Below are 25,516 nucleotides of genomic sequence, written 5' to 3'. Positions count from 1 at the left end.
TGGGTTCTCTTCTAGGCTCTGCCTCTGGCTTGCTGGTTCCAAGTCAGTGCATCTTCCTGTGTCAGCTTCATCATCTCTAAAATTATGATGGTGACCTCCTCTATAAAGGGCTTTGAGATCGATCGATAAGTGCTATATAAGTTGGGTATTGTTTATTGATATTATAGCTGAGAAACCTGGATTAATCTGTACTGAGAAGCTAAAAATACCGATGATCTATATTCTTTTTCTGGGGAATTACAGCCGACTAAATCTCATTTGAAAGATAGTATCTTCTTCTTTGAAGTATTTATCGTGGTCTCCAGTGTTTATTCTTTAGAATAAAATGTAAACATCAAACTATGTTTGATTTGAAAATTTACAAAAGAAAATGACAGTAGACAGTATATCTAAACTGTGATTCTGACAGCAAGTCAAAACAGAGGATAAAAATAATGATTAATGAAAGAATTTCTATATTTATCTTTGATGTGAAGTATATTGGATTGGAAAACTTAGCTGTTATGAGATAGAGTTGAAAGGAAGACAGGGCAGGCTGAAAGCCAAGCTTCTTTAAAATAACAGAAACATCATAATTAACTTTCTGGAATTGTCAAAATACCAAGTTGCTTTCAGCAGTTCCTTTGAAGGCAACATATCACTTCTTTTACCATGCATTGCAAATTTAGGAGCTTGCACCTTGACTGTATAGTCTTTGGTTTCTGGTTCCATTCCCTATTTATTAAAGATTTTAATCTGCCCTCTCTGAGAGGGATTCCTATAAGCAGACATCAGTGTTCATGAAAATTGTTTTGTGGTTAGGAGTCTGTTTTCTATGGCCTGCTGCCTTCCTCGGCTTTCTCCTGGTCTCTTGCTTCTTATCAGTGGTAAAACCCTGACAAATAAGATCGTGGTTTGCATGTTGCAGCTGCTCTCTAGTTTTCCTCTGTGTTTTTCAGCTGAAGATGTTCAGGTAAAAATACAACTCCAACTCCCTGCTTTAGGAGGGTCTCCGTGTGTTACGGAGCTGGATAACTCGTGGGCAGCATTGAAAGAGGCTGTGAATGGAGCTGTATCTGTTTTTTGCCCCTTGTTTGCCCTATTTCTGGATGGATGCTAACATGGAAATACTGCTGCTTTTCAGGACACTCAGGAGTTCCTGCGCTGCCTGATGGACCAGCTCCACGAGGAACTGAAGGAACCGATCGTTGCAGAGACGAGAGATTTGGATACCAGTGACCAGGATGACAAGCGAGAGGGTGACCGAAGTCCTTCAGAAGACGAGTTCCTCTCCTGTGACTCGAGCAGTGACAGGGGTGAAGGAGATGGTCAAAGCCGGACCACAGGGAGCGTGGGCAGCAGCTCCCTGGCAGAGACAGAGTTGTTGATCCAGGATGAAGCAGGGAGAGGGATCTCCGAGAAGGAGAGGATGAAGGACAGAAAGTTCTCCTGTGGCCATCGGCGCAGCAACTCGGAGCAGGTGGACGAGGATGCAGATGTGGACACTACCATGATGCCAGTGGATGGCAGAGCCTCACCCGAGATGCTTCCAGCTCCCCGTCCTGCCAGCCCATGCAGGACACCAGGTATAAACTTCTTCCAGGCACGGTGGTTTTTGAGATGTGGTGTTGTCCTACATGGGTGGTGGTGTAGTGCAGTGGCACACAGCACATGATGTGTGTGTTCCTTCTGTGGGTTTCAAAAGATTTGACATCCAAGACTCTCTGCAGTGTCTCTGGCAGTCCTTCTGCCTTAGTGCACGCTTGCTTCTGTAAGAAAACCTAAGTGAGCCAGGGAGGTGCTTAGTCAGGCTGAAGTGCTTATGGAGCTGAGCGAAGCCTACATCCTGAGGCAGCAATAGCTGCCTCTGCCAAGCCTGCAGATGCAGCATTTGTGCATTTTCCTAACTTAAGAACAAGTTTTGATGTATATACATTGCTTTATCTGATAGGCGGGCTTGGGGAAATGTTGGCTGTGGAAAAAAGACATGGAAGAAAATATTCATTAATGTTGGACTACAGACTCAAGAGAAGAGGGTGATGCACAGTTTGTGCCTTTTGGTGTGTTAGGGAAAAGAGCAGCTGTTAAGATGTAGGTGTGGAGTAACCCCAAACTGAACATATCCGATCTTTCAACACTTCTTTATGTAAGAGTCTTATTCTGCCAACTGGCACTGAAGGCAATGTTGTTTATGTGGATTAGGGATACAGGAGCAAGCTGTAAAACCTAATTAGTCACAAGTGAGAAAAAATAGCAGTTTTTTTTTTTCTATATATATAATTATTAGCTGTTCAGTATAGCTCTATATGCACTCTTATAAGTGCACTGAGAGCTGTATCTGCCAACCCATGCAAGTAAGACAATTCATAACATCTGAACTGTGAGTGCTGAGAAAGGTTCTGTGCTGGAACACAGAGCTGGGCTGACACTGACTCTAAGAGTTGATTTTCATAACAGGTTTTCACCAGTGCTCTTCTGCCTCCCCTTTTTCCCAAACAGAACCTGATAACGATGCCTATGTGCGCTGCTCCTCACGCCCCTGCAGTCCTGTCCATCACGAAATGCACTCCAAGCTCTCTAGCAGTCCTCCTCGCTCCAGTCCTGCCAGGCTCGGACCTTCCTACGTCCTCAAGAAAGGTAGTGCAAAGGGGTCGGGGTATGCTGGGAGGCAAAGGGGAGCATGTGGAGGAGGGGTTCAAAGAGGAAAGAAAGATTTCATGATCCTTGGTTAGCAGTTGTAAGAAGTGCTGATCCCCCTGGAATATCAGTGCTTTATAAAATCATGCCAGGCAAAGACTACAGGAAACCCACAGGTAACTCTCTGGGTACAACAGATGTTCTAGTATGCTCATACTGGGGCATGAAATGATTTCCATGTCTATGTCTGCATGCTGTGTTTAAAAAATAAAGCTATGAAGTCCTAGGCACGAGCCCCGTCCTTTTAGGGAAGCGTGTGTAAACGTTTGTCTGCCAGGCTTGCACGTCATAGCACGTGGGTCCAGGAAGTGTCAGATGATGTTTTACTGAGAGAGAGCTTCTGGGCTCCTAGATGTCTTGGGCTCACAGTAATAGAATTAAACTGCAAATGTCAGTCTGGTGGCGGGAGCATTGTTACAGTTCAGAGCCTGGTTTCTGTTGTGTCCAACTGTCTTCTTTGTCCCAAGCAAATTGCAGAACAAAATCTCAGCATTGCATACCAGCAAGCACAATGACATGTGCTTATACCACCGTCCCTACAGCTGTTCAATAATACTGTTCTGTCCAAAACCGTGCCCCAGCCCCTTGGCTGAGGTCAGCACAGCCGCAGATGTTCTGGCCTGATGAAAAGCGCTCTGTCTCCATGCCTATGTGCCTAGGGAAGGAGGTTTGTGATTAACCAAAACTCTGTGTTTGGCCAGTCCCTGCTGTGCAGTCTTCTCCAGCACAAGACACCTGGTGAACACCTGGTAAATGTTAGAGGGGAAAAAAGGGACAAAATACATGGACAGGTGAGGGGGACAGGAAGTCAAGTGTAAAGCTTAGAGCAAAACACACAGGATCAATCAGTTCTTGTCCTGTGTTAATGCGTGTCTGTGTGACTCTGCATGAGACCAGAGACTGGGAAAGAGCTACTACGTGGTGGTCTGTCTCTCTTTCAGCCCAGATGCAGGCTTCTGGGAAAAAGAAGAAAGAACTTCGTTATCGCAGTGTGATTTCAGACATCTTCGATGGCTCCATTCTCAGCCTGGTGCAGTGCCTCACCTGTGACAGAGTGAGTCTCCTGGTAGCTGTCAGTCCAAGAGCAGTCTTCTAGCTCATAGAGCTCTTCTTTGGAAACGGAGCTCCTATTGCCAAATACTGTGGGATGCATTTTGGAGGCCAGCTAAAATGTTGAGAGGGGGGTGGTGGAGGAGGTGTGAGAGACCTGCTGTGCCAAGAAATTGTCTGCCTCCATAGTGGTCTGTTTATCTGTGTCACTTAGTTGGTCTAGCAATATCACATTCACATCAGAAAACAGATTCCAGTGCCACAAACATGACAGGAGTCTTCCTGCTGACAGCAATTCAATAATTAGACAGAGAGAGCTGCTCTTAGTGCCAGGCCAGGTTTCTAGCCCAGACAAAATCCAAGCAGTGATAAAAGGTGATGATGAAAGTCAGGTCGCAGCTCCGTTACATGCACAGGAAACCCAGAACTCTTCCTCTTGGATATTTCCAGGTTTCTACAACAGTGGAGACATTCCAGGACCTGTCACTCCCAATCCCAGGGAAGGAGGACCTGGCCAAGCTGCACTCTGCCATCTACCAAAACGTGCCAGCTAAGACAGGGGCATGTGGGGACAACTATGCCTCACAAGGCTGGATTGCTTTCATCATGGAGTATATCCGGAGGTGTGTTCCCTGCGTGGGACCTCTTTCTTCTGGGGTTTGCCCTGCAGTGGCTGGAAGGCAGCTGTCCCTAGGCAGTGGTGCTTACAGCAGAAATGCCAGTTGTAACCGTTCCTTGGACAAGGACAGTGTGTGGTACCTCACGGGTCTGTTTTGGCCTTTTCACGTAAGCCAGCAGCTGCTGTTCTGCTTCTGTCATTCACCTTGAGATCTCGTGTGCAAATGATAATCCCTCAGTTCTGCCTTTAGCTCTGTCTTGCCCTCCAGAGCAAATGAATTAGCAGTGTAGTTCTCCAAATCGCTTCCAGTTTGAGCAATTAGAATTGGGTTATCAGCTGGGAGAAATCGTGCTTTCCCTGTGCCATGGGGGTGTGTGATGAGCTTAGGATGTACAGCTAGAAGAACGCCCGTCCACGTGGGGTTTTGTAAGCCAAAGTGTCCAACTGCTGTACGTGTAACTCTTTCTCTTGATCTCCTTTCCTCTGCAGATTCGTGGTGTCCTGTATCCCTAGCTGGTTTTGGGGTCCTGTTGTGACGCTGGAGGATTGTCTTGCTGCCTTTTTTGCAGCGGATGAGTTGAAAGGTGAGTTAGCTTCGGTGGGGTCTGACAGCCAGAAACAAGAAAAACTGCAGCGTGTTTCACATGCATTTGGGGGGCGGATTAAGTCTGGAAGGCATGCTGCAGTATTTCACTTAGGATCTGACACTACCAATACTTGACAGTTCAGCTTCTCTGAGCAGAAATGAGTTTTCCCATGCTCTAGGGTGCTGTTTGTTCATTTTGAATGCGGATGAGACTGTTCTTAGCAAGGAGCAGACATGGAGCAGACATGGCTGTTAGTTGTCTTTAAGTGCTACGGATCCTTTGCCTTCTCAGATTCTTTGCTTTCTCCATTCATTCCCTAAGTCCTAAAGGACTTAAAAAATTTGCTGTATTCACTTCTGTGTGAATTTTTCTCCTAGGTGATTCCATTCTCTTGCCTACATTTACTAAGGGAAATAGTTATTTGGATCTCTTCTCACCCTTAGAAGAGTTTCAGGATCAACTTAATGTGATCTTTCTGCATGAGATGGAAATGTATTCATATCAGAGTTGTGTGCTCTGAGTAACTGCATAACGGCTTTCTTCTCTTTGTCTACAGGGGACAACATGTACAGTTGTGAACGGTGTAAAAAGTAAGTCTGCTTTCCATGTATTATACCTCTGGAAATTTGTTTCTTTATCCTACGGTTAAACATTTTGTTATACCCTCTGCCTTGACATTTCTTCTGCTGAATGTCATGTAAAATCTGCCTTGTCTTAAACTGAGTTTCTCATACTGAGTGTTGAGAAGTCACTGACTGCAGGTAGGAGAAGTGCTGGCTTCAGGGGGGGGAAAGAAAGGAAGAAGGGTATGGACAGGGACATGGCTTGGCAGCAATGGAGTTACTGCATTAGAAGGAAGAGGCGTGACAAACCGCTCGTGTCGTGCCTCCTTTGGGAGGGATGTTGCAAAAAGCCTGAATTTGTTGCTGCTGCAAGTCAGCATTTGTCTTGGATTTCAAAGTGAGCAAGATGCAGCCAGACAATTGCCTTGCCTTTTGGCATCCCTTTACTTGAGAGTTTTCTCACAGCTAGTTTCTCTCTCCCTCAGATTGAGGAACGGAGTAAAGTACTGCAAAGTCCTCCGGCTACCAGAGGTGAGTAAGAGCACCTTGTTTCTTACTTTTCTTTCAGCAGCCACTGTTTGAGGAGGTAAGGCTGGATGTAGAACTGAAGTATCAGTTTTGGTGGCAAAATCCTGTATCTAGACCAGAAGAGACTTTCCCATTTTAAGCTGATAAGCCAGCAGGATTTGTGGCTAAAAGGAAAAAAAGCTTTGCAAAGATCAGATGCCCAGAGATACGCTGTTGGATCAGAATACCCACAGCAAAACTGCACTTTGTTGTTCTCTGTCTTTGGCCTTTTAGATTCTCTGCATCCACTTGAAACGGTTCCGGCACGAGGTGATGTATTCCTTCAAGATCAACAGTCACGTCTCCTTCCCCTTGGAAGGGCTGGACCTGCGACCTTTCCTAGCCAAGGAGTGTGTCTCCCAGATCACCACCTACGACCTGCTGTCAGTCATCTGCCATCACGGCACAGCAGGCAGTAAGTCCTCCTTCCTGGGAGTACACGGCAGAGGTGAACGGGAACGAGACGAGTATGAGCAAGGCAGAGTGTGTTCTGCTATCCCTCTTCTGGGATCAAGTGCAGTGTAAGGCCTGCTCCTGTGTTTCCCGGCCTTGCTCAGCCTCTGCCCTTTGAGAAGTGAACTCGACAGCTTCTGACAGATTCTCTGCAGCTGCTGTGGCCTCACCCATGGGTTGGCCTAGAGGCCCTTTCCCAGGAAGGCAAACCATGGTGACAGTGACAGACTGCCCTGCTCCTGCAAAGCTGCCTGAACAGGAATTATTATTACTATTATTATTTTGTTCTCTCTCCTGTTTCTGCTAGCAGCTAATCCTGTTGTGCTGCTGACCTTACCCCGGGCCTGAGTTCCACCTGCACTCTGAATCTCAGCTGTGTTGTATTTCTTTTTGATGCAGGTGGGCATTACATAGCCTACTGTCAGAACGTGATCAATGGCCAGTGGTACGAGTTTGATGACCAGTATGTCACCGAAGTCCATGAGACCGTGGTGCAGAATGCAGAAGCCTATGTCTTGTTCTACAGGTGAGCAGCACCCCAGACGCAGCAGTCTCTTCATGGCTGCAGAATACTTAGAAATATCGGTGGAAAACTAATATTCAGGAATTGCTTCATTTTCTCTTTCTTTCCCTCCTTAAGGAAAAGCAGTGAAGAGGCTGTGCGAGAGCGTCAGAAAGTCGTGTCCCTTGCCAGCATGAAGGAGCACAGTTTACTCCAGTTCTACATTTCTCGAGAATGGCTCAACAAATTCAACACCTTTGCTGAGCCTGGTCCCATCACCAATCACACCTTTCTGTGCTCTCATGGAGGTAAGGCGGTGCTGCTGAACCTGGGAAAAGCAACTTTCAGCTATGCTTTTTTGCTTCCTGGTGCATTAACAAATGCAGAAAAAAAACTTCAGCTGTAGATCTGTTACAGTGCATGCTTCAGTAGGATCTGCTTCATTTGCAGAAGCTCCAGCCCGCTCAGGGAGAGATGAGAAAATTACCCCATTGTCCTGCTGATCAGAGGACCGGAGGAATGGCTAGTGCTGGGAAACAACAGCGTTCAGTTCCCTACTTGTTTTTAAAAACAAACCTGTAGAAAGCACATGAGACAATGTTGATCTGTGTTACCCTATCAGCAAGGTTGTTCTTCAGTGTTTGGACAATGGAGCACACACTGCTGAAGGGAGCTGATACCACGTTTTACTGTTCTCTTACATCCGTCATGCTTGGGAGCCCTTGTGTTTGTGTATCTCCAGTTGGAAATGAAGCACTTGATTCGAAATTGAGGCTGTGAATCGAGGAACTTTCAAAATCAATTATCTCTTTAAGATCTTCTGTTACCAGAGGAAGCAGATTCTGGAATCAGGGAGTTTTCAGCAAGGAAGATCTCTCTTTTTGCTATTTGTGTCTATCCAACAATAACAAGTTCCCTGGTTAATTCTCCTCCTTGCCTTTCTTTCACAGGCATCCCTCCTAATAAATACCATTACATTGATGACCTGGTTCTGATTCTGCCCCAGAACGTGTGGGAGTATCTCTACAACAGGTAAACGTTACCATTTTGTTATTTGTCCCTACGTATTTTGTTTTATTAGATAGTCTGCTTGGGGTATTCCCATCTCAGGCACTTACGAAGACACAATGCCTTCCAATGGCATGTTAAAAGTATGAAGTACTTGGTGTGGACTGGCAAAGACTTGTATTTGGTAGACCCTACTGATCTAAACCAAAAGGAGCTGTATCAGTGCATTGTCCCAGAACGATATTGTCCCAGAACCCATTCTGTGTTGCATAAAGGCAGCAGTCTCCATTCAGAGAATAGCTGCAGATGCATCTCCTTCAGTGCTGTCTGGAGCAGTGTAAGATTCTCTCTGTGGTATTCAGGGCTGGGAAGCACTTCCATTTTCCTGCAGTTCTGCATTCCTCTCCCTCTCTTCCTGTGCTCAGGTTTGGGGGTGGCCCTGCCGTGAACCATCTATACGTGTGCTCCATTTGCCAAGTGGAGATTGAAGCGCTTGCCAAACGCAGGAGAATTGAAATCGACACCTTCATCAAGGTTTGTATGGGAAGGATCTGGAGGTAATGGCAAAAGGTTGAGGTGGGAAATGGAGATCTGTCACAGGCAGTCAGTGGAAAACTGTCACCCTCATTTTTCAAACATGATCTAGAACATGGTCAGGAGACTCATCCTGGGGTTCTGCATAGCTAACACCATGGGGAGGGGCAGCTGGAATACAATAATGCTGTGTGTGACTGTGCAGAGATGTAAAACTTGAAGCCATCCTAGTCTCTTGCCTGCTCTAGTTAGCAGGAACAGGTTGCAAAGAAGGTGGTGGAATTACAAAGGGTAGTTCTGAAGAGTGGAAAGGCTGCCTTACAGTTAATGGAAGGGGCTCCTCTGGATCTCAGCAGTGACTAAATCTTTCCTGCATCTCTCTGCTCTCCCAGCTGAACAAGGCTTTCCAGGCAGAGGAGTCTCCAAGTGTCATCTACTGTATCAGCATGCAGTGGTTCCGTGAGTGGGAAGCCTTTGTCAAAGGAAAAGATAATGGTAAGGAGCCAGAGACCTCTGGAGACTGGTGGTGGTGAGAGGTAGAATGGCAAGAAGTGTGTATGCTCGGTGTGCCTCCTCCGTGAGCGCTGTACCTGACAGGAACAACTTGGGGCTGCGAGGAGTCCAGCCACCCAGACTGCCTGCAGGGCCCCCAGGGCAGGGCAAAAATAACAAGAGAACTAGCATGGGAAATAAGCTGAATTGGGTGGCAACAAGGAATGCAGAATGGTTTTAAACGTGTTGGTTCTTCTCTTACAGAACCTCCTGGACCAATTGACAACAGCAAGATTGCACTCACAAAAGCAGGTGGCCACGTGCAAGTTAAGCAGGGTAAGGCATGTCCTTGCCATCTCGTAGTGCTTGAGCGAGAGTATTCCCCTGGGTCTGTCTGTAATGAAGCAGGAACAGAACACGATGGTGTTGCAGAGGAACACAGTTCTCTGCACATCTCTGTGCTGACAGCCCTGAGTGAGCCATCTCGCTTCTCCATTGGCAGCTCCTGCATGACCAGCTTGCTGATGTGACCTGTTAGAGCAAATCCTGCTGTCCTCCATCTCCTGCTGTTGCTGTCCCCAGATCCTTTCCATCATTTCCCTTTCCTCGTGTTGTATCTGTGATCTTGTGTTGCTCTTGCCTTGTCTTTACTCAACATCTGCTGTGGTCCAGCTTGTGAAACAGCACTGATTATGCTGTCCTCACTGGACTGCTGAGCTTTCCTGCCAAGCAGATGAAGATTGTATTTGTATCTTGGTTATCTCTCAAAGCAACTGCTTCTGTTCTCCTCCTCCTCTGTAACCTTCATTAGCAAAGGTCTCTGCTATCCCTGCTTTGTGTTTTGAATACTTTTTGTCCCTCTTAGGACAGCTTAGAGGAGTGTTTTTAGTCTCTGAAGCAGAGGAGCCCCAGCTGCCTGGGACTGGTGTGTCTGAGTGCATTTCTGTAGGCCCCTTGGGCTGCCAGAGCTCATTCACTGCTGGGCACGAGAGAGGTGGCCAGGCAGGCCCTGCTGTTGTGGCCTGCTGCTGCTCAGTTCCCTTTGAGGCCAGGAAGAAGTGACTGCAGTGGGTTCCACAACTGTCAACCGAACTGCAGCGGAGCCTCGGTGGCTTCCAGCAGCAGGTGGCACTGCAGAGGGCTGGAGGAGACGGCTGCTGCTGCTGCAGCTCTGGTGCAGGGCTGCCACCGGGCGTGGGCTTTGGGTGACTTGGACAGTGCAGCTGCAGGCACCAGGTGTACCTTGCTTTTGGGAAGATGTCCTCCGTGCTGTGATGTGTGTCCTGGTTTCAGTTAGGACACAGTTCATGTCCTTTCTGTCTGACGGCTGCACGTCTGCTTATCTGCATGTCTGCTGTCCTTTTCAGGTGCTGATTATGGGCAGATTTCCGAGGAGACGTGGATTTATTTAAGCACACTGTATGGAGGGGGGCCAGAGATTGCTATCAGACAGAACGTGGCCCAGGTCCAAGAACTGGAAAACCTACACGGGGAGCAGAAGATCGAAGCAGAGACCCGGGCTGTGTGATCTGTGCAGGAGGGGGCAGGGAAGGTACGGCACAAATATGTCTGCGTGGGGATGGATGGCTGGGGAACCCTGAGGAGTCAAAACGCTTCCTTTATCTGGTACTCGAGGTGTGTGCAGCTCCCACCACCACTGCTGGGGAAGGCAGGTTTCCTCTGCCATCCTTTCATGGGGCTTTGAATATAGGGGTAGTGCTGGGAAAGACCGGGAGAAATCATTTCTCTGTAACTCAGCTTTGCAGCCCCAGTGGGGAAAAAAATGGTGGTGAGACTGCAGCTAAACGTCACTAGGATCTGTTTTGACCTGAGTCCTCTCCCTTTTGTTTGCTTACAAGAAATCAGCACTCCCAGCTTGCCCCGAGCAAACTGAATCTCTCTGCTCCTTTGCAGGTTTTGCTTTTGGCACTTTCCTTTTTAACCCAAATGTGTAAAGACAAAATGAAATGTTATTTATGTTTCCAGTGAGCAATGTTGCAACTAGAGAAACCTGTTTATTTGAAGTTAACTAAAGCCACAAGGTCTCCTTGTAGTTTTGTGCTGATGGTGCACAGCTGTCACAACTTCCTAGTTTTGCTCTTTATCTAATTCCTGCAACTTCAGTTGCAACTCAGAAATTTTGAAATAAGCTGTTTCTTTCTCCCCCAAGCCCTAAAGTCGCACCTTCACCATCCTGGCAGACTTTTCTTCTCCTTGTATCTGATGCCATGTGTTCAGCATGTTCTCAGAGAACAAAGCTGGAAGACAAGTTCTCCTGCACACTGGCTTCCCGCTGTACTGTTTCCTCTAAAGCTCCTGGCAGCTCTGTAGATATGGGATGCAGCCTTCCAGGTATTAAACTCACAGGGTTGGGACGCGAGCAGCTTCATCATAAAGCTGTTTGATGGTTAGATTTCCTTGGAGCAGGATACAGGACTGCTCTGCTGCAGGCTTTAGGGCTCCTGGGCTGGTTCATAAGCCCGGTCTCTGTTCTGAGAAGGACCCTGCTGTAAGCCTAGACCTGGCTCCACGGCTGTCCTGAGAAGCAGAGGGTGTGTGAGGGAGGAGGAGGAGCCCATTTGTTTGCACAGGGCCTATTCAGATGGGTCAGCCTTGGCTGGGGCAGTCATTCAGCGCTGGGGAAGGTGCCTGGTTGAGCAGGTCCAGGCTGTTGAAGCAGCTTTTTAGGAACGAGCTGCTTTCTGCAAACAAGCCCCCACCTGTGTGCTGAGGTCATTCTAGCTTCTCAATGCAGATGTTACTTGTGTATACAGTGGCTCATGTAACGAACAGAAATAACTAGCTCCTTAATCTACTGCCGCTAATGCAGCCATAGAGTATCTGATAACAGCCAACAGAGAGGCACAAAGACAAGAGGCTAAACACTACTTTTCTTAGCAAGGCTATTTCCAAAAGTTCTTCCTTCATCTAAGCCAGCGAGGCACTAGTATCACCTTGTACGCCTGTGCAAATGTTTCAGTGAGCTTTAGTGGAATCGGAGCGAGGCAGAGCTGGCAAGGCAGAGCTGACCTTTCTTGGGCTGAGGACCCGAAGCGCGTGCTCATCGTGGTGCTGGAACCTGCATGATTCCACAGCACCAAGTCTGGCCACCCCGTGGTGGTCTGGGGCTCTGAGCTCCCCACGTGAAAAGGGAAAGAAAGGGAGGGGGGAAGAGGAGGGCTGCTCTTTGACTCGCAGATAAAAGGTGGAAAAGTGTGTAGGAGAGGAGAGTTAGAAAAATGTGGCCTTCAGATTTTTTAGACCAAATGTTTGCTGCCAACAGCAAATTCTTCTTTAAAAAGAGTGTCTGTAAATGGTTCAGCATGTTAGTTTTACTATCCTGTTTATTGGATGCTTGTATATATCCAGCCAGGCCCAAGGGGAGGTCAAAGAATGAGCCACTGTTGGGATTTCTCTTTGTTTTAAGCTTTGTTAGCCACTGCAGCCTTCTTTGAAGCTGCTGCAGAGCCTGTAGGGCTGCATGTCTGTGTTGTCTGTGCTGTTCAGAGGATGCTGTACAGATTGTAATAACACTCCCGTGCTTAAGTGTTAAACTCTGTGCTAAAAATGTGTTACAATAAATATATGTGCATTCAACGAGTTGCATGACTGCTGCCTGCAGGGCCAGAGGGTCTGACAGTTTCCATGGCACCTACAGTGTTAATGAAAAAAACACAGAGAAAAAAAAACAAGTTTCTTGCTGCCAGGAGGCCTCGCAATAACAGATCCTTCTGAGCAGCAGCAGTAGCCCAGTCCATGAAATCATACTGCACTTGCACCCTCCCCTTGCAGCTTCTGTTTACGAAGATTTCCTGTTCGTGTTGCTTCATTCGCTGAGTTTCAGCTGCCTGTATCTCAGAAAGCCTGTGTTGTCCAGGAAGCAGGTGCTATCCGTGACCATCAGCGTGATGGAAGTAACAAGCGAGGGGAGAGGCTGAAGTTCCACGGAGCTGTTCTTAGAGCCTGTGTGGTTTTCTGTCAGCCTTGGGTGGCTGACGATTTCATTACTGATCCAAACCTCTTCTCTAATCACACTCATGTGCATAGCTTTGCTCGTGGGCACGATGCAGACAGCAGCATTGCCACCGTGTGCCAGGAAACGCTAACTAACAGGCTGGCAAGTTCTGCCCTTGTGAGCAACGAGGTTGCTAAAAGAGGTAGGTGATAGGAACACTGCCCCCAGGGGTGCGGGGCTGGAAGAGGCAGGCGGCTCGCTGCCAGCTTGGCAAATGTTACTGCATTAGCTGAAACTTGGACTATGTGAAGAAACAGAGCTGGAGCTGGGTTAATAAGGACACGCAGCTCGTTCTCTAGCAACTTGAAGTCGACCGTCAAAACTTGCATCTAGCAAACAAACCCCGTAACCTCAGCAACTGCAGAACAGTTTGTAGCATTCCAGGAGACGTTAACAAACTACCTCCCCTAGGGGTGGATTATATAGTGTCTAGACAAACGGCTCAAGCACTGCACTGGCAAAACCAGAGCGGTACTTTTTGTTATTCTCTACCCATTAAAACACTCAAAAGCTTAGTTCTGCATCTATATTTCATTGGAAAGCTGACCTCATTGTTGCTGTTCTCTGCCTCTCATAGTAGGTGTCTGGGGTATTTTCTGAGCACCTCTCACTGCAGCTAGCTCTGTGACCCATTGTCAATGTCAGCCAAATGTTATGGCTGAGCTGTATCAGCTCTTTTTGCAAATCACTTCCTTTTCCCTCTATTTTATCAAGTCTCTTGCTCATTGTAAAAAGAGGAAAGAACTGTTCCTGCATTGGACTGATGGAGCTAGCCTCGCTAGTTAGCTTATTTGCTCCCTTCCCCGGTCTTCTGCAAGTACTGGGGACTGTGCTTTACACGAGCTGCTGCTCTGTTGCCTACTCATGCTTAGACTACGGCCTTACAGACACAGTTTTGAGGCAGCTGAGGCTGTGATACAGAAACGTTAAGTACCCTGCAATGACCTGCACCACACCCTTACCTTACGGTGCACGTGTCACACCTCCACCCTGTACAGGAGAAATCAATAGCTCTTCCTTCGGTGATCCAGGGCCAACGTACTGGAGTTTCACCCCACAGCTTATCTTCGTGACCTCTTGCTTACCTGGTCACAGCCTTATTCTGTACCACATTGGTGCCAGTGGCACCTCTCCACCCTCCAGAATGACCAAAGTAAATAGCATTCTGTATTCTGGGACATGTCCAGCAACATACCTGGTGTATGTAAAGCTCATTTTATTCTTCTCCTAGTTACTGCTCACCTTGGCTTCAGTTTCCTGCCTTCACTCACTCATTTGGTTGTGCTGTTTCTATTTCAAGTTCACAATGCTAATAATACCGCTTAAGATAAAAATGAAAGCGCCAGACTGACACTCCCTGCTGTTCGTTGTTTCCCCCAAAAATGCAAAGGCATGAAGCACATTATCTCTCTGCCCGGTTTTAATAAGTGTTGTTAGTAAGTGCTGACAAAGAACAACTGAAATTGTTAAACAAAACAGCAATCTGATCTTAGATCTCTATATAACTGCTTCAAGTAGAAGTATCACCTACTATGAGCTGCACAACTGCAAATCCTCACGGTTCCTAGATGAGGCTACTTCCAATGATCTGGGCTAACAGGTGATGAAGAAGCTGTCCAGAAGCTAGTCAACTTTTTGGCTCAGCTAGAGAGAGGAAGAAGAGATTCTTAGATTAATGTTCTCAAGGACAGGGAAGCCTTTTTAGGTCAATCTAGAGCTTAATTGCAAGGTCAGAGTGTCAGCAGAGCAGCACCGTGCAACACGGCACCACACAGCACCGTCCATGAATCTGGCACACCACTTCAGCCCCACAACCAAGCAGAGGGTAGAGGCCGTGCTGATTCCCAGAGTGAGAAAGTTGTGTTACACTTTAATTACCTGCCCATTTCTCTCTATTTCCCTGACGCCCTGGTTTATAGAGCCCCTGCTTTCCTACCGCAACATTTGAGGGAGCCGAGGGAACTCCCCATCCGCCAGTCCAGGATCGCTTCCTCTTTGGCACAAGCTGTTTCTCTCTTAAAAAAGAGGAAGGGAGATTTGGTCCAGCCACAGTTACTTTGTGCTGTTAACGCTGGACAAAAGACATAAAAGCAAGACTAAAGTTGCCAAAGGAACTTCACAAGTTGTCTGAGTCCTAAACCATGCACTTGTGAGCCCTGTGCCCTTTTCCCCCCATCGCTGTCTGGCTGCTGTTCCCTCTCCATAGCTCAGTGGCCAGAAAAATGTCTGCAGGGAGGGACTGTCTCAGTTCTCTGCGCAGACACCCACCAACTGCTGTGTTCAGCTGCATCCCTTACATTTTTTTCATGATTCCCCATCCAGGTGCTGGCCAGGGAGCCAGGTTCCCATCCTCTCTGATGAACCACCTTTCCCCAAACCTGGGCAGAAAGAGCTCAAACAGGAGGCAGCTGTAATGTGCAAATGCTGGAAAGCACAAGCACGGGCTGAGAAACAAAGCAGCACCTCGGCGCTCATTTCAGATCTCTCCGGGGCTGTGGTGAGCTTCAGGCATTTAAAATGCAATCTTCTAAAGATGTTTTTTGTTTCTCTTCTAAAGGAAAATAAAGGCAGCCAGCTCCAGCAAAGTACACGCACAGTACCCACAGCACCTGGCAGAAGATTTCTTTGGAGCCCCATCCATCCACTATTGACCACCCCTTGCACATTAAAATAGAATTATAAATATCCTTATCCAGCCTTACAGAAACGTATCTGGTTTTCAGATTATTCAGTGAAGGGAAACAGCACTGTATTTTGTACCTCTGTCTGTTCCTGCATGCACATACAAGTGCATTATTTGCTAGGGTCACACAAGACTTAATTTCAGTTTATAAGCAATTAGGATCAAAACCATCTGCCAAACCTTCCAGTTAAACCAAAGCATTCACTATGGGCACCACAAGGCACAATTCTGTTAGAGGGAATATTTTCCCCGAGCTTCCAGTTCCTGTGTCCTCCTCCTGAGGTAGGAAAGTTTAAAAATAAAACAAAAAATAGACAACAAACAAAGAATACCTGCCTTACCCAAGTGCACCAACAACTCCAACCAGAACGATGCTTTTTTTTTTCCCCCCTCGAATAACCAAATTAAAAAAAAATAACAACCCCCCCCCACCTTTTTAACGTTCAGTGCCAGCTGCTGGAAAGGTAAAGCTCTGATAAAATTGTGTCTCACAGTGACCTGCTGGGAACTGGCTGCATAGGACAGCCACCCAAAGGTACCAGGCAGAGCCACATCAATACTCCAAACACCTGCAAATTCTGGTATGAGAAACAGAACCAAAAGCCAAGCGCCGTAAGGATGCCATCATTCTTGTGAATACAGCAGCTAGCCACAAACACTGCGCTGGAGCAGGCCGTTTCCGCTTCTCCGCTGAAAATTTTACAGCTAGATCTGACTACAACATCCATTCCCAGGCAAGGTGAATGCTGAGGAGTAGGAGAGCAGCTTAGGGGAGTTTCAGGCTATAAAACTGATGTCTGGCTGAAACAATAAGTCACAGCTAAATTCCCTTTCTCCACTGGAAATGTTTGTGGCAAGACAGAACGGTCACTGGAGAGCAATGGATATAATGCCTCGACAAATCAGGGAGGCCCCGGCAAAGAGGCAGAGCCTTTTTTATTGGGAAAGAAAAGGAACAAAACCATTTTTCTTCTTCCCTGGAAGATCAAAAGGGTCCAGTGAACTAGATTTCTGGAATTAAATGTTTATTTAAATATGCGGATGACTTTCCTTTCATTGTTACAAGGTCAATATTCGCTTTCAAATGGAAGCACTTTATTTAAGTTGAATTCTGTCTCCAGAAATGAATGGGCAACACCAGAACCTTTTACATTGGCAATGAAATCACAACACTGAGATGCCACCGAAATCTAGAGATCAGTGCTCAAACACACATACACACACATATACAAATAAAAAAAGTGCTCGACATCATCATGTTAAAATAGAATTTGGCTTTTTTTTTTTTTTTTTTTTTTTTTTTTTTAGGTCTTTTGACACTTCAGGCAGGAAAAAAACAAACAAACAATATGCATCAAACTAAATGAACCTCTGAAAAATACTCAGCATTAAACACAACTTTCCGTATCAGTAAATATGTTTCTTCTCTATTTACAGATGTTAAGAAAGGGCATTAGAGACTTTTGCTGAGGACAACGTGATTTTGTAGGCTGTACAGTCCACAGTTCTGGGCAGGATTAGTAAATTCAAGCAGAGTTTTTATAAGCCAGTCACATATTTAGTCCTTCAGATTCTGTAAAGATAAACTCAACAAAAATGACCCATTCTTTACCCTGAATAAAGGCAGCAGAATAAAGATGTGTAGGCTACAATACGTGACTGTCACTAGTTTTTCTTGTATTTAGTTTTAAGATCCAGGCATTTGGGAACTACTTGCCAAGTTTATAAAAACTCTGTAAACTCTGGCCTTTTCATTAAAACGGTCAAAGAAAACCAGGCAGCTAAAGCTAATGCTCCTTCTAAAGCGCTATTTAGCGACACAGACATTGCAATTGTTCAAATGTTCCACAGAGGCTGACAATAATATACTGTCCACCTAGATTAAATATATAAAAGCAAACTTTTATCTAATTTGTACATAGATGGCACAACAATAGGTGAAAACGAATTCTCCTAGCTGCTGATTCAACAGTGCATTGGACATGAGAATAAAAATACTGCAGCTAAAATATTTTAAAGATATTCTTGCACGCCTGTTAACTGCTTAACCATTTAGATCCCCTGACGGCCGTAACGTTGGCTGTGCAGTGCAGCAACGCCTTCGCACCGCTGTCACGGATCCCTGGCCGAAGCCACGGGTCCCGAGGCTCTCAGAGGCTCGTGGATCTAAGCAGTTCAGGGACCACGGTAGCAGCAATAAGGATGGCAATTCCCTTGGGGATGACCCTTCCGACTCCGGTAACACTGTAGCTGAGGTGTCAGTGCTGGTTGTGCCTGCCCAAAGGCGCAGGCTCCTGAGCCCCTTTAATTAGCTTAAAAAAAACGTATAACCTTTTGCTGGTTGATGCTCGCAGGTATTAAGCACCATAATACGACAGCTACAGTCCTAATTGTAGGGCTGAGGGACGTTGTGCTACTGGAAACAAAAATCGGGATCTTGAATGGAGAGAACGGGACAAAAGTCATGGAGACAACGTGAAACTAATTCAAAAGTTACTTCATCCTGAGTGGGGATGACCAAAGCAGTCCCCAGCGTGGAGAGCACATGATTCCTGGACACGTTTCCGTATGCTGACCCTGCACAGAAGCGCAGCAGGCAGCAAAACGCCACGCACACACGTTTGTCTGCAAACTAAACCTGAGAGGCTGCATTTTAGGGTTGCTAGCCAGAGCGGCTTCCATAGCAATTTCCTCCAATTCTGGGGATTTTACAAGAGATGCTGAGGTTCCCTAAGAGCAAGTAGATTTCCCCCAGTGATGGGCTGATTTATGAATAAATTAGGCCCTCAGGAGCTATTGGGAGCAACTGACTCTTACAGGGCTTAACCACGTACAAGATTAATATCCTAGCAACAGTAAAGATGCAGGGGAAACCAACACTTTTAAAGTACAGAGGTTTAGAAAGCAATTGACCCCTTCTTTAGGCAGTTTAGGTCCAGATCATGTGGTATTTGGAGGTATTAAAACTTCCTCTCCACTGCATGACATGATACAGTACAGCATCGCTTATGCTACTTCTGCTTCAAATAAAACCACGTGGAAACAGGGTGGCTGAGGAGTAAGTCACAATTCCTGTCTGGCTTCTGGGTCGAGGTCCAGTCCACGACAAGGTGGGAGAACGAAATAGAGTGCAGTTTCTTTTTTTCTTCTCTTTTATTTTTCTAAAAAAATTCTGTTACTCAAACATTAACTGATGAGAACGCACAAAGAGGTCATGCAAAAGGAGAAGGCAAGTCTGAAACGCTGAAAAACAAACCAACAAAAGAAAACTGCAACGAGATTAACGACGAGCCACAAAATAACGTGGCCCTCAGGAAGGTGGGCGCAGGCAAGGCAACAGGGCGAGCATGCAGACCGAAACAAGAGCAAAATGAGGTCTTTGTGACAAGCAAAATGGGGCTTCAAACCAAAACGCCAGTGTCTGTGTTTGTGTGTGTGTGTCTGTGTGTGTGTGAGGAAGAGGAGGGAGAAAGGAGGGGGGAGTAAAGAGGAGGGAGCTGAGAGAACAAGCAGGAAAGCAAGTGTACATACGTGAGCTTGAAGGCTTTCAGGAAACAGCAAGGTCATAGGGATTTAATACTTGGAATGAGCATCAGCCTAGATTTAAAAAAAAATAAAGGCTGAAAAGTATTAGTGACCTTTTGGGGAAAGCAGAGTATTGAATAATGCACGTGGATAAAGTTTAATATCCGCAAATTCAGAGTCCAGTCCAGCTGCCGTAACACTGTTCCCGGAGTGGCTTTCTGTGTGTATTACACCTCCTTTCCAAGCTACCTGATGAAACTACCCGCAGGATTAGCGCTAAAGGCACCACGTGAAATGCTGATGGACCAGTGCATACATTCAGATGGACTGAGGGACAAGGGAGGAGAGAAGACAGACCAGTACATGCGTGGGACTCCCTGGTTACCCTTTGCAAAGGGCAACCAGCGGTCCTGTGACCGGTATCGGGAGCAACTGGGTGGGGGAAGTGTTGGTTATTTTTTTATGGAAGGGCAGTGCCAAGCTGGCAGAAGAGTAAGGAAGGCTGATAAGTTAATCTGAGCCACAAGTAGCATGCCATGAAAAAGAGCAAGCATCTGAATGGTACTGGGATGGAATTTAGGTCTGAGTTTTTCAAGTGGGAACTCCAGACAAGACTGGGAGTCTGGCTTTCCGTGGGTGTATTTTAACTGCCTGCAGGGTAAACAGACCATTTTGTTTCTCCTTCTGTGACAAGCTCGCCCCGAGGTTCTTGCACCAGCACAAACACCTTTAGGAATCTAAAACATAAGAAAGACAAAAAGAAAGAGACTGGATTAGAAAGAGACTGGGGAAAAAGGAATCCCTTAAGAGTTGCACTGCCTGCAGGAGATTAAAGGAAATCCAAGCACCTACCAGGTTACAAAGAGTTAAGAAAAGCTCCTGAACTCAGGCATACATCACCAGCAGTCATCATTCACCCTCAGCCCTTCCCTCCAGGAAGCATCGCTGGATCACTGCTCCCCCCTGGGAGGAGGATGTAAAACCCTGGAGCAGGACCCTGCCAGCACTTTCTCAGTGCAACAGTAGAGAAAACAAACAGCTTTCTCCTTTTCGATCTGCTCAGAGTGCTGTAGCTGATCAGGTGATAGCTCCAAAGACCATGACTGATACTGAAGAACAACATGAAGCTAAAACACAAAGAATTTCGCAGATGAGACCAGACTAGCTATCCTTTACACAACAGGCTGTGAAGATCCTTCACTTCTAAGGGAAGCCCAGTAAGAAGCAGGTAAGTGACAGTGCTCTTAGCTTCTAAACTCACGCTTTGTCACATCCCTGTAGCCACAGACCGCTGGCTGAGGGTAAGTTTTCTCTGTGGTCAAATAAAGCTACAATCCAGGAGTTTGATTTGGCTGAAGAGGCTGCTGTATCAAAGGGGATGGATATAGGATGAGTCCAAACTTCCCTGACACTTGGGAGCAGGTTGGAACCTTCAGATCTCCTTTGCACCCACTTCCGTAACAATAACAAAAGAAAAAAATCCAAACGATAGCACAAAAAATGTTTTCACAGATTCACAACAAAATATTCTTCCTGAAAAAGAACTGCATTTATACTTTGTGTATCTCTGTGTGGGAAGCACGTGAAAAGCAGCTCTGGACCATTTCTTTGCCATTAATAAAGTTAAACTTAAATGAATAGCCATTAATAAACTCACAGGAATGAGAAAATATAATGTTTATTAGAAGAAGACACCACGGTACATCAAGCTATAAAGAGATTCCTGACAGATGATGATTCTTCAAAAAATAGGAATAGAAATGGAACAACCACACTGGCCAGATTTAACAAACTTTAACACAAAACAAAAGTTTCTATGCAATTCCAACCAGATGCAGGCAGCTGAGTAACCAAAAAGGCTTATCAATGTAAGGACTGAATAGTTACCAAAACAACAGCTAGGTTAAGCAGAACAACAACCTATAAAACCATTTATATTTATATATTTATATAAAAGGATAAAACCAATTCAAATTCAAGTAACTTTAGTTTTTTAAGTTATGTTATATACAATTTTTTTTTATACTGGGAGAACTAAGGACAAGTATTTAACAAAAGGATTTTAAAAAAAAGACACGGTCCAGTTTATAATTAATTACCATTTCCTAAATAATTTGGCAAGCATTAAATAATCAGATATATCCTAGATAAAAAGTGCATCAGCATGGTTAACTTTCACCTATTTATTTATATAAGTCAAGGCTCTGCCTAATGGTTAGAGCAAGCAAACAGCAGAGCCACAATGCTGTCTGTAAGGGATTTATTTATATAATTGGGGGGTGGGGAGGTAAACAGGAACAGACCCACAGTGGCAAAGGAACTGAAATGCTAATCAGCTCAGGGCTCCAAAGCTGTTTTTCCTTGTTGTTGTTCTCCCCCCAGGAAGTTTAATTTCACACATCAGTCTGCTCACTGCGCATCAACCCAAGCAGCCAGTCCTTCTGGTGGGAGCACACAGCATTTTTGCTCGGTGCAATGCAGAGTTTACAGAACACCAGTTACTTCGTGCAAGTTTCTCGTGTGTATCACATTTTATTTCACAACATCCCTCAGTGAAAGGGAGCTTTGTTCCCAAGCAGATTGAGGTACCACATTTAATAACACGGAATGGTCAGTCTTGGGCAAAAAGGTCCAACTAGTTCCAGTATTTGTCTGTTGTCAGCACCAGACAGCTGACAGGTAAAAGCCCTGCAAGAAGCGACACCAACGTGCGCAGAGGAATTGTGTTCCTTGTCCCCTAGCAGTTAGAGGTTGGCACAAATCCCAAAACGTGAGCTTACAGCCAAGAGATCCAGTTCTGAGTCTGCACGGTTTTAGCATTTATAATAATTTCCTGCATGCATCACAAGGAGAATGAACCGTGTTGGCTCTCCTTTATGTTAGGAAGGACAACAATGCTGTTTACAACTGAATTGGTACAATCAGGCCAGTACTTTTATTGGCAGTGATGCACATTTAAATTTCAAGGAGAACTTATACATGCATCAGCCCAGGGAACGGTACCTAACGGAGTCTTTCAGTGATGGAGATATGACTTGTGCATTCATCTCTTCTAAAAGAAAACCTTCTGAAATAGATCTCTTAAAACAATCGTAGCAGCAAACCAGTAGGATAAAAGGTGAACAGGCCTATGCAAACCTACTCAGAGATTTTCTGAAGTGATTTGTACACATCTGAAAAAAAAAAAAAAAAAAGGCAAAACAAGATAGACATTACTGTTCTTTTTGCAATAGGGTTTGCTACCAGCCTCTGACTGGAGGTATTGTAAACTTTACAGGCAGCCCTCATGCAAGTATTTGCAGAAACACACAGCCCTAGGCTGGCTTGCATGATGACTGTGGTCAGAAGGGTGGCTGCAGCACACGACTTACCTGTCCCATCCATCTCAGGTGCTGTAGCACTACAGCCCTGACAACACAGCTTTCAGCTAACTGGAAAAGCACACCAGCTGCCAAGTGGCTTTTCACAGTGCATTTGACAACCCCATTCTCAGGAACCTGCAGCTCATGACAGGCAAAGCCTCATCATGCAGGCAGGCCTGCAATGCTATCGATTCTGCTGGCTGCAAGAGTCATGAACATGCTCAGTTGGTGGAAATGCTCTTAGCGCTTCACACAACTACATTTAGAGGTACCAGCTGCTCGAGCATCTTTTCAAAAGCAGGAAAGAATTACCAAAGGTTATAAATGCCTTAGTACTTAGTGACATTTTCAGGAAAGCTGTAGCTCCCATTTTAAGTATGCAAGGACTGAGTAAGTCACTTCTACTGATGTATTAATATCAAATGAGAATATTCAACTTGCAATATAGTTTGACTTTTAAACACAGCAGCATCTCCCACAAATCTTTATACTGCTACTGTGACATTTTTTGGGAATTTAAATTTTTCAGCAGAGATTTGAGAAAAAAGATGTAAATATCATAGTTAATTTACATCAGGTATTCACACATCCAGTTGATTTTGTTCTTAAAGTCCAGCAAAATTAATGGAAAACCTTAAGGGATCAGGAAAGCCCCCACTGTTGCTGCAGAAGTGACTGCAACTGTAGCAGCACTCACCTACCCCCAGCACAGACTGCCTGTTTAGGACCATTCAGCTTCATGCTGTAATTTGCATTATACCATTAACAGACTAACATTATCTTCTGGCTGGTATTGTAATGCTCCTGCAATATTCTTTTTTCAGGAGAGTAAGTTAAAGAAAAGTTTCACTGCTCCAGTTAACAGGACTGTGCCAGAATTTGTCACCCTACCCAGAGAGATGCTTTGTTTCATTTCCTATCCAACCCACTGCTCTGCTCATAAGTAGGTGATTTGCTGTACCTGCCCTCTGATGTGAACCACACCGCGTATCTTGGGCACGAGAGCCATGCTCATTCCTTGGGACAGATTTAAATGCCATACTAGCTTAGCTGTTTCAAGCAGCCTACTCTGCTGAAAGCAAATTTCTCCAGCAAAATAATAACGTGTCTTTCAACTACTGCCATACACAGAGCAGTCAATCTCCAAAGGAGAAAACACTGAATTATAAGAAGGGGTCTCTCATTCTGTGCTGTCTTGTTCTGAACATGAAGGAAAACGTACGATCCACAGCCGTCTTTCAAAGGTTAACAAAAGCAGACAGAGAGGCGCTAAGCTTTCTGCGCTCTTTTGCATCTCAACTGACTCTGTATTTGCCAACACAAACAAAACTACTTTATGATGGCAAAATACAAGACCCCTGACATTCATCTGCAGCAGACAAGGCACTGCGCTGTTTAATACTGAATCCAGGAACAGCAAACTAATCAAGTTATAGTGCTTGTTTACAGAGAGAGCTCTACTCTCTCCCAACTGTCTGCAAACCCCTGTAAGAATGGTTCAACTTTCTTTTAAATTGGATGAGGCACCTTGCTTCACACCCAGAACTTCAAGGGCTAGGACACACAATAATCTGAAGGGTTAAATGACTAAAAAAATAACTGTTTTGGAACAAATGTCCTGTTTCAGAACAGGATTAAAATAATTTGTGTATTACATTACCAGGCGTTTACATGTTAGCATGTGTTCTAGCCAGTATTTCCCTGTCCGCTCTGCTTGCTTACACAAAACATCTATTTGTGAGGAGTCAAAAGCAAAAAAGGAAGCAGAAGATAGCCCAGTATAAACTCAGCATGCCTCCATTGATTGCGTGTGAGCAAAAGATGAAGCCATTTCTTATGGGTCATCTGAAATAACCGTATTTCATCTGAAATAGCAAATACATCCAAAAGACCATTTTCTGAAATGTATCAAGATGGAAAAGAATAGAGGATCTTCCTTAATGTCAATGATTTAAGGATGACACAGTGCCGTGTAGACACCTGGCAAGATCTCTCCTTCCTCTTCCAAGGAGGCTAACTAAATGACGAACAGCTTTCAATTCAAAAGGTCCACAGAACTCATTAAGCTCCGAAAAGCTACAAGACTGAGATACAAAACAGCAGCTAAATATTTCCTATGTAACGGTTCACTGAACCAGTTTGGAACAATTGACTTGTGAATACCTCTGAGATGCCCCCTGGATATCTAAGAAAAGCCAATAATCATTCCAAACGGCTGTTTCCTGCACTAAGTTGGGTGTGCAATGGCAGTGACAGTTGAATAAGCACCTACTAGGAAAGGCTGCATTTTCCCTCTACCACACTATCCTCCTCTGATCAATAAAAAGCATGTTTTGCATACAGCACACGGTATTAGTCCACGTACAAAATAATGCGCTTTGTGGCATTGTACAGACTTTTAAAAGGCTCTCTCTGCAACGCAGAGCAGTTGCAGGGTTGGGTATCTCTGTGAAAGCAAATAAAGTAATAATAATAATGGTATTAAATATAAGTCATAGCACCTTTGGCATTTTTGTCCAAATAGACTTCAACATACGACGTGGGGACGTAGCCCTCCTCATCTTCATTCCTTCGGATTCGCGTCCACCCATCACCTTTGTCTTCTTCTATTACATAGAGCATTTCTCCTTCTGCTACAGAAATTGTTCCTTCATTCTGACCTGAAAGACACAATAACATGGATTTTAAGCTACCGTGTGCAATGGGAATCATAGATGGAGTGGGGATGCTTATGGTGTGTAGGGGCAGGGTGCTGACACCTTTTTGTGTCACTGCAGCATGAACAAGAATATATGATTCTGGAGCCAAGAGAGCACGCTCAAAGAACCAGAGAAATGTGATCCTAACATCAGGGTTGCCATAGGAAATGCTATTGCCACC

At 45.4% G+C, this 25,516-nt stretch overlaps 2 protein-coding genes across 17 annotated transcripts in view; one reads left to right on the top strand and one right to left on the bottom strand.

Moving 5' to 3' along the window:
• Positions 1 to 25,516, top strand: part of USP20 (ubiquitin specific peptidase 20) — a 34,797-nt gene that overhangs the window by 8,040 nt on the left and 1,241 nt on the right. For 6 of the 9 annotated variants that reach the window (XM_082775339.1, XM_082775340.1, XM_082775344.1 and 3 more), the window contains exons 12-27: positions 1,124 to 1,565; positions 2,479 to 2,616; positions 3,618 to 3,730; positions 4,177 to 4,349; positions 4,835 to 4,929; positions 5,489 to 5,522; positions 5,981 to 6,026; positions 6,297 to 6,477; positions 6,915 to 7,041; positions 7,156 to 7,325; positions 7,968 to 8,049; positions 8,451 to 8,559; positions 8,952 to 9,054; positions 9,316 to 9,387; positions 10,419 to 10,603; positions 15,624 to 17,075. In XM_082775339.1, coding sequence (XP_082631465.1) covers positions 1,124 to 1,565; positions 2,479 to 2,616; positions 3,618 to 3,730; positions 4,177 to 4,349; positions 4,835 to 4,929; positions 5,489 to 5,522; positions 5,981 to 6,026; positions 6,297 to 6,477; positions 6,915 to 7,041; positions 7,156 to 7,325; positions 7,968 to 8,049; positions 8,451 to 8,559; positions 8,952 to 9,054; positions 9,316 to 9,387; positions 10,419 to 10,579 — 2,046 coding nt within the window. In that variant the 3' untranslated portion in view covers positions 10,580 to 10,603; positions 15,624 to 17,075. The other 3 variants (XR_014318799.1, XR_014318800.1, XM_082775343.1) reach the window with 2 other exon arrangements.
• FNBP1 (formin binding protein 1) overlaps positions 17,558 to 25,516 on the bottom strand; it is a 95,684-nt gene continuing 87,725 nt past the window's right edge. For 6 of the 8 annotated variants that reach the window (XM_082775351.1, XM_082775354.1, XM_082775347.1 and 3 more), the window contains 2 exons: positions 25,138 to 25,296; positions 20,937 to 22,447 (listed from right to left, as the gene is read on the bottom strand). In XM_082775351.1, the coding sequence (XP_082631477.1) occupies positions 22,413 to 22,447; positions 25,138 to 25,296 (194 nt within the window). In that variant the 3' untranslated portion in view covers positions 20,937 to 22,412. The other 2 variants (XM_082775349.1, XM_082775353.1) reach the window with 2 other exon arrangements.

The sequence above is a fragment of the Aythya marila genome (assembly GCF_965140915.1).
Source record: "Aythya marila genome assembly, chromosome: 19".
Classification (NCBI taxonomy): domain Eukaryota; kingdom Metazoa; phylum Chordata; class Aves; order Anseriformes; family Anatidae; genus Aythya; species Aythya marila.
The sequence above is the reverse complement of the archived record's forward strand: the minus strand, read 5'-3'. Positions and strand labels throughout refer to the sequence as shown.